A 7,838-nucleotide genomic window follows, 5' to 3' on the forward strand; every position below is an offset into this window, starting at 1 on the left:
TGAGTTAGAATTTTGTTCTACATTTTTCTCCAGCTCTGTCCAGGACCCTCTATTGTGATCCCTGTCAGAGCAGTCAGTGGTGGTAGCCAGGCATCATCTAGTTGTGCTGGACTCAATCTGGCAGAGGCTGTGGTAGCTGTGGTCCATTAGTCCTTTGTGTCTTTGGTTTTCTTCATTCTCCGTTGCTCCAGATAGGGTGTCGCTCATCGTTTTCTAGCTTAGATGATTGATTTTAGACCTGCCTTCCTTTCTATTATAAGCATTTAAAGCTATAAACTTACCTCTAAGCGTTGCTTTAGCTGCATCTCACAAATTTTGATATATTGTTTTCTCATGTTCATTTAATTCAAAATATTCTTCCAATTTCCCTTGTGATTATCTTCTTTGACCCATGGCTAATATTAAGAAATGTATTTGGGGATGCCCAGATTTTTTTTCCCTTATTTTAATTTAATTAAATGAATTAAATTTTCTATTACTGATTTTGACTTTAATTTCATTGGGGTTGGAGGACATTTCCTGTATGATTTTAGTCTTTTTAAATTTATTAAGACTTGTTTTATGGCTCAGCATACAGTCTATCCTGGTTAATGTTCCATGTGTGCTTGAAAAGAATGTGTATTTGCTGTTGTTGAATGAATTGTTCTATAATGTCTATTAGGAAGTTGACTGGCAGTATTGTTCAAGTCTTTTATATCCTTACTGATTTTCTCTCTACTTGTTCTATAAATTATTGAAAGAGAAACACTGAAATCTTCAACTATAATTGTTGATTTGTCTATTTCTCATTTCGACTCTGCTAGTTTTTGTTCATGTGTTTTGGCACTCTTTGATTCCAATCCAATACACAGGCCTCTTCCTTTCCCTCCCTCATTCCATATGTTACCTCACTTCCTTCACAGTGAGAATCGTGGTTTCTAACAACACCAGTATATTTATTCATTTGCCCTGTAGGACATTCACAATGGTATTGGAATTATTACACCCATACCACGACCAATAAAAAACTATTAAGTTTAAGATTTTTCAGGTTTTTTTTTTCTTCAGAACAAATCCCTGAAGCTGTGCAGTCAAATTACTATGTTAAAAAAAAAATCACTTGAATTAGCTCTTTTTCTCCGTATGTTTATGTGATAAATTATGTATAGTTCATTTATTTATGCTGCCATTCAATTTTACTTTTTCTCTTTCTCCTCTTCTTTACTGATGGATGTTATAAAACATGTATATATGTCTTATAGAAATGTACACTCAGTGAAATATCCTTACTTGTAAAGTAACCAGTTAATTTCTAGTTTATCTTTTCTATTTTTTTCAAAAATATGCAAATACACACATGTACAATACGTATTTTATACATCTGTATGTGTGTGTGCGTTTGTAATTTTCCCTTCTTTTTTATACAAAAGGTACTATAACTAGAGTATTAAAGTGATATTTAAAATATTAGTATTTAAATGAAAACATCTAAACTATTGCTTTAAAAAACCCTGTCCCCTTGCCTTGGTATAGCTGGACTGATTCCCAGTAGACAAAAGGGCATTCTCCTCCTCAGAGTTCCAGGCATTGGCAGAAAGGCAACAGCAGCTTCTCTTAAACTGCAGCCAAGATCTGTACTAAAAAATGCTTCTAAAAAAAAAAAAGTGCTTCCAGCCCAAAAGGTTTAGAACTAGAGTATAAAAGGCCACAGCACCTAAAATTTCCAAATTTCTCAGTTCCATTGAGAAATGGCTAAAACTTGCTAATGTAGTGTTAATCAACACTTCTATTTACTAAAATTCTCTAGAAATAGACCCCTAAACATACAAGAATTTGGTTTATGAGAAAGGTGGAATTTCAAACAAAAGAGAAAGTTAACTATTCAGCCAATAGTACCAGAACAACTTGACAGTCATCTGAACCAAAATGAAGTGGCTTTCCTAACTTCCTATAACAAAATAAATCTCAGGTAGATAGAAACTCTAAGTGCAAAAAATAAATAAATATATATTAGAAGAATTCTTACCAATTAAAAAAAAACTTGGTTTAAGGAGGCCTTAAAGGCTTGTAACAAAAACTCAAAAGCCTTAAAACAGTAAGTCTGACTTCATAAAAACAAACGTTTCTGCAAATAACATAATAAAAGTCAAGAGACAATGAAAAAGACTAAAAAAAAATCTTTAACACATATGATAAAGGACTAATCTTTTAAATATACCGAACTCTAAATAATCAATCAAAATCTAATTGTTCACGCCAGGCAAAGAAAAAGATACACAAATGGCTTCAAGCCAGGGTTTCTCAACCTTGGCAATAGTGACATTTTGGACCAGATAATTCTTTGTTTTAGGGGGCTGGCGGTCCTGTGCTTTGTAGGACATTAATAACCAGCATCCCTGGACTCTACCCACTAGATGGCAGTAGCACCCCTTTGAACTGTTAAGAATCAAAAATCTCCCCAGACACTGCCAACTATCCTCTGGAGGGCAAAAATGGCTCTACTTGAGAACCACTGCTTTAAACACATAAAAACATCGTTCATCCTCACTCATGATGAAATAAATGTAAATTTTAACTACTGTAACGTGGTGTCATTCTTTTTCCCTCTAATTAGATGTTATTAGCAAACATTTTGGTGTTTGCCTATGTGCTGGATTAGGAAATCTCATTCATCCTTTTGGGTGTGCAACCTCTTTGGAGCGTCATCTTGGCAGTATCTATCAAAACTTAAAGTGCATATACTCTTTGATCTAGCAATTTCACTTTCAGGAATTCATCCTACAGATACACTCACATAGGTGCAAAAAGATGAATACAAGGTTAGTCACTGCAGCAAAGATGGAGTAACAAAAAACTGAAAATTATGTGGTATCCAATGAGACTGGTTAAATAAATTACGAAAATATATATTTAACATATGAATATGAAATATATATATATAATGTGAAAAAACTAAAATATTAAAAAAGGAGGTGTTAGATATACATATACTGAAAAAGTATGTTCCACGACATATTAAAATAGCAAGGCCCAGAATGGAGTTTGCTACTTTTTAAGGTGATGTGTGTGTTTAGGGTGTGTACAAAATTTATAGATGTACGGAGTATCTGGAAACTTAACAGGAAGTAACTGGAGGGTCTGGATGTTAAGGACTGGGAACTCACTTTTTACCGCACCGTTTTAAATTGGTTAAGTCTTCTGGACATGTGCCGGTATGTTTCAAGCAAATAGCAAAATGGACATGTCACTCAGCTCCAGATACACATACTTTATGATTACTCCAATTTGTTGCTAATTTGAAAATCACTTTTTAAACATCTGATTATTTTATTATTCCAGAATTGTGCATGCAGAACAAGTGAAGACTCACTGAGGTTCAGGCGCTGTTCCCCATGACCCTTTCACCCAGAACTCGCCCAGGTTCAGCTAGAGGCAAACATTCCGCCCTGGAAGCTACCGTTGACGGCAAACAAGTTCTGGGTGAAAGGTCACAGGGACTGCTATTGAACCTCAGTGACTCTCCACTTACACCGCAGACACAATTCTGGAATAACAAAATAATGGGATGCTACCCTGCAGTAGGAGCCCTGGTAGTGCAGTGGTTAAGACCTCAAGCTGCTAACCAAAAGGTCGGCGGTTCGAATCCACCAAGCCGCTCCTTGGAAATCCTACGGGGGCAGTTCTACCCTGTCCTATAGGGTTGCTGTGAGTCGACCGCAATGGGTTTGATTTTGGGGGTGTTTACCCTGCAGTACATAACTCTGGGTTACTTTTCGCCCGTTACCGCAGACTGTAGGTACTCTGTGTCGGACGTTGACCAGAGTTCCGGAAATCGCCACTACGCTGTAATGGCTTATTTTACCCTCCCACCGCCCAAGCCCAGCCCACCCGGGAACTCCACTCAGCCACCCATCAAACCGCGCGCTCCGCCTGGCCAGGTCTGTCTCCCCGTGGCGCCCCCATCCCCTTACCCGGTATTGGACAGCATGACTCTTGCAGATCAGAGGCAGTGTCAGCGACGACGACGGTGGCTGTGACGGGTTAGCGAGACGCAGACCTTCTAGCTACATTTAGACTCACCCCTAATACGGCGCCCCCTGAGGCCCCACCCCGAGGCCTGTGGGGGATGGGCGCTTTAGGAGGCGGAGGATCGCTGAGTGCGCCTGCGCACGCAGTAAGTCTACCCGGCGCTTGGCGCTAGTTTCTGCCTCTTCCCAGCTTGGCTGCTGGGAATCAGCAATCAGAGCAAACGCTTGAGAAGCAGCTCGGCCCCACGCCTCTTACAGGGCACTGCAGTTACGATCGGTCTCCCGCCAGCGTCTAGTACAGTGACCGCGTCAGCCTCTACGCAGGGCTTTCCTGAGGGTTCCTTGCTGCGGCTCGGTGTGCCCCTGCCATCCCCGAGCTGGCAGGGTGATCATTTGAGTAGTGCGCCAGGGACCATGAACAGGGCTGTCCGGCTCCTTGGCAAGCCCTGAACTAAGGTGCTCTGAATCTCAAGTCTTTCCCACCACACCCGAGCCTGGGCGCCTGCCTGGCTGCAGACTTTCCTCGGAACACCTCCTCAAGAACGTTTTCCCTCGGCATAAATTCACTTTCTAACAGAGTCTGGCCATCATCGTATTCGGGACTGTTACACCGAATCTGGACTAAAGCCGGCCAGACGTCGCCGCGTCTATAAATGCTGTCCTGTGGTGAGGAGTCTGCTTTTGGAGCAGATCTCTTTGCAAAAGTCGTGCCGAAGAATGCAGTCTCATAATAAACTGTAGTTTTTCTATTCCTTACCAATACCCGGGCAACAGAAGCCGAATTTAGTGAAGGAAGTTTTTACCCCCAGACTCATTGCTGGAATGACGTAAGTTCTGGGATTCGGTATCGCTTCTGGAAGTATACCTTGGGCATGCCTTAACTACTTTAAGGCACTAAGGACTGGCACATTTGAAAGAAGACATGAAGAAATTGGTTGGTATTTTGAACGGTTAGAACAGGACGCTGAGGAGCTTGTTGTACGAAGACTAGTTAAAGAAGCTGGCCTGAAGATGGGATGTGTGTATTCTCCAATTTATTGTAGTCCCTAAATGACTGGACTATATGAATTTATTGCAGTCCCTAAATGAAGCTGGACTATGTGAAGGAGAACACAGCATCAGGATTGGAGGAAGGCTCATTAACAACCTGTGATATGTAGATGACACAACCTTGCTTGCTGAAAGTCAAGAGGATTACTGATGAAGATCAAAGACCACAGCTTTCAGTATGGATTACACCTCAACATAAAGAAAACAAAAATTCTCACAACTGGGCCAGTGAACATCATGATAAACGGAGAAAAGATTGAAGTTGTCAAGGATTTCATTTTACTTGGATCCACAATCCACACCCATGGAAACAGCAGGAATCAAAGGACTTACTGCATTGAGCAAATCTGCTGCAAAAGACCTCTATAAAGTGTTAAAAAGCAAAGATGTCACTTTGAGAACTAAGGTGCACCTGACCTAAGCCATGGTATTTTCAATTGCCTCATATGCATGTGAAAGCTGGACAATGATTAAGGAAGACAAGAAGAATTGATGCCTTTGAACTAATGGTGTTGTCAAAGAATATTGTATATACCATGGACTGCTAAGAGAACGAAAAAATCTGTCTTAGAAGTACAGCCAGAATGCTCCTTAGAAGCAAGGACAAGGCTTCGTCTCATGAACTTTGGACGTGTTATCAGGAGGGACCAGTCCCTGGAGAAGGACATTATGCTTGGTAAAGTAGAGGGTCAGAGAAAAAGAGGAAGACCCTCTACAAGATGGGTTGACATAGTGCCTGCAACAATGGGCTCAAACATAACAATGATTGTAAGGATAGCACAGTACCAGGCACTGTTTTGTTCTGTTGTACATAGGGTCACTATGTGTCAGAACCCACTTGATGGCAGCTAACAAAAACAACAACGAAATGTCAGCAGAAGTGAGTTGGGCAACTTGTGCAATACTTAATTAGAAGTATATTGCTTGCCTCCACTTTCTCTCCTAACTCCTTCCTGCGGGTTGGAATGTGGATATGGACCTGAGTCGATCTTGACTATGCAAATGAAGACAATACCTTAGGACAGTAGTTCTTAAACTTTAGTATACATCAAAATTGCCCGGAGAGCTTGTTAAAACACACTTTGCCAAGTTCCACCCTTAGAGTTTGATTTTGTAGGTTGGGTTAGGACTGAATTTGCTAATGCTGCTAGTCTAGAAACCACATTTTGAGAACCACTGCTTTAGGGATGATGGAGAAACAAGATGGAACAAACTTCAGTCTCTGAATAATCTCAAAAGACAGAGTTGCCTTTTCACCTTGGCCTGCATATCTAACTCCAAACTGTTACATGAAAAAGAAATAAACATATCTTTTTTGAAGGCCTGTGTATTTTGGCTTCTTTTTACAGCATCTTGGCCTATAACTTCATTAGCATTAACAGGGGAAGACAGGCATCTCAAACTCAACATATTAAAAATTGCTATGGGACATCCAAATGAAGATATTGACAAGATAGTTGTAGAGCAAGGACATATCAAAAATAGAAATAATTTGGTAGGCTTTAGCATATAGATTTTGAAGACATCTGGATGAGATTGCCCAATGTATTAGTTTCCTGTGGCTGCTGTAACAAATTACCACAAACTTGGTCGCTTAAAACAATAGAAATTTATTCTCTCATAGTTCTGGAGGCCAGAAGTCTGACATCAGTATCACTAAGCTGAAATCAAGATGTTGGTGGCCTGAGACAAATTGAGGCACTATTTAAGAGGATTTGCTGATATATAGGATTACTAGCAATGGACCATGTTAAAAAGTGTGTCTAATAAACTCTATCCAATACTTAAAAAGCCCAGTGGCGTGATTTCTTTCCGTCACTCCAATTCAGAACAAGACTCAGGACTAACACACAAAATGGTCATTCAGAACTGCTGGGAGGATCTACAACTTCAATGGAATTAAAAGACAAGATCCAAAAAAAAGGAAAGGAACACAGCTGAATTCATCAAGTTAGCTGGGAGATGTGGGCAAGAAAGAAGGCTTCAGGAATGTAGGCTGTGGCCACCGTCTGTTAACTTCACCGCTCCATCAAATATGTGCTTTATTTCTGATAGATGAGTACAGATTGCTCAGTATTTCTTAGTGATAATGAGCATGAAGGGGCTGCAGATGACCTCATCTGGCTCCCTCAGTTACTGATGTGAAAACTAGGGTCCTATGGAAATAGTTTTTTCCAATATCTGAATGCCTTTTAGGTAGCAACTTCACATCTTAGTGAACAGAACCCAGAATTCCTGCCTCACTTTTTATTTTCCTAAACCTCTGAGACCATTTGGACAATGCAGAGAAAAGAAAGAAATCTTTAGAAAACTTCAGCAGAAAGAGTCTGCTGGCAATATCTGATCAGGACCCTCATGTGACTAGAAATGACCTTGAGCTGTCAAGGGAGTTTAGAGGCTGCCACCCCCAAAGTCAATCCAGCTGGGCTTTATGGAGACTAGGGGTGAGGTATGAGGTCTTCAAATTCCAACCAAGGTCAATGTATTGGGAGATTTTTGTTCCTGTTGTTGTTAGTTGCCATTGAGTTGATTCCAACTCATGGTGACCGCGTATGTGCAGAATGGAACTGCTCCATAGCAGGGCTTCCTTCTGGTTGGAACCCCTGCTGAGATTTGCATTTCTAACAAGTTCCCAGGTGATGCTAATGCTGCAGGTTAGGGACAAATTAGAGCAGTGGTTCTCAAAGTTTATTAGACATAAGAATCACCTGGAGATCTTGTTAAAATGAGATTCTGATTCAGTATATCTGGGGTGGAAAAGAAAACTCTCAGCAGGGGTTA

At 40.5% G+C, this 7,838-nt stretch overlaps 1 protein-coding gene across 1 annotated transcript in view; it reads right to left on the minus strand.

The window, feature by feature from the left end:
- LOC101346892 (hydroxysteroid dehydrogenase-like protein 2) overlaps positions 1-4,118 on the minus strand; it is a 55,006-nt gene extending 50,888 nt beyond the window's left edge. Inside the window, exon 1 of the mRNA XM_023727386.1 lies at positions 3,951-4,118. Within this exon, the coding sequence (XP_023583154.1) occupies positions 3,951-3,967 (17 nt within the window). The 5' untranslated portion in view covers positions 3,968-4,118. The remainder of the gene's footprint in view (positions 1-3,950) is intronic.
- Between the last annotated feature and the right edge of the window lie 3,720 nt (positions 4,119-7,838).

This window comes from Trichechus manatus, unplaced genomic scaffold (assembly GCF_000243295.1).
Source record: "Trichechus manatus latirostris isolate Lorelei unplaced genomic scaffold, TriManLat1.0 scaffold00016, whole genome shotgun sequence".
NCBI lineage: Eukaryota > Metazoa > Chordata > Mammalia > Sirenia > Trichechidae > Trichechus > Trichechus manatus.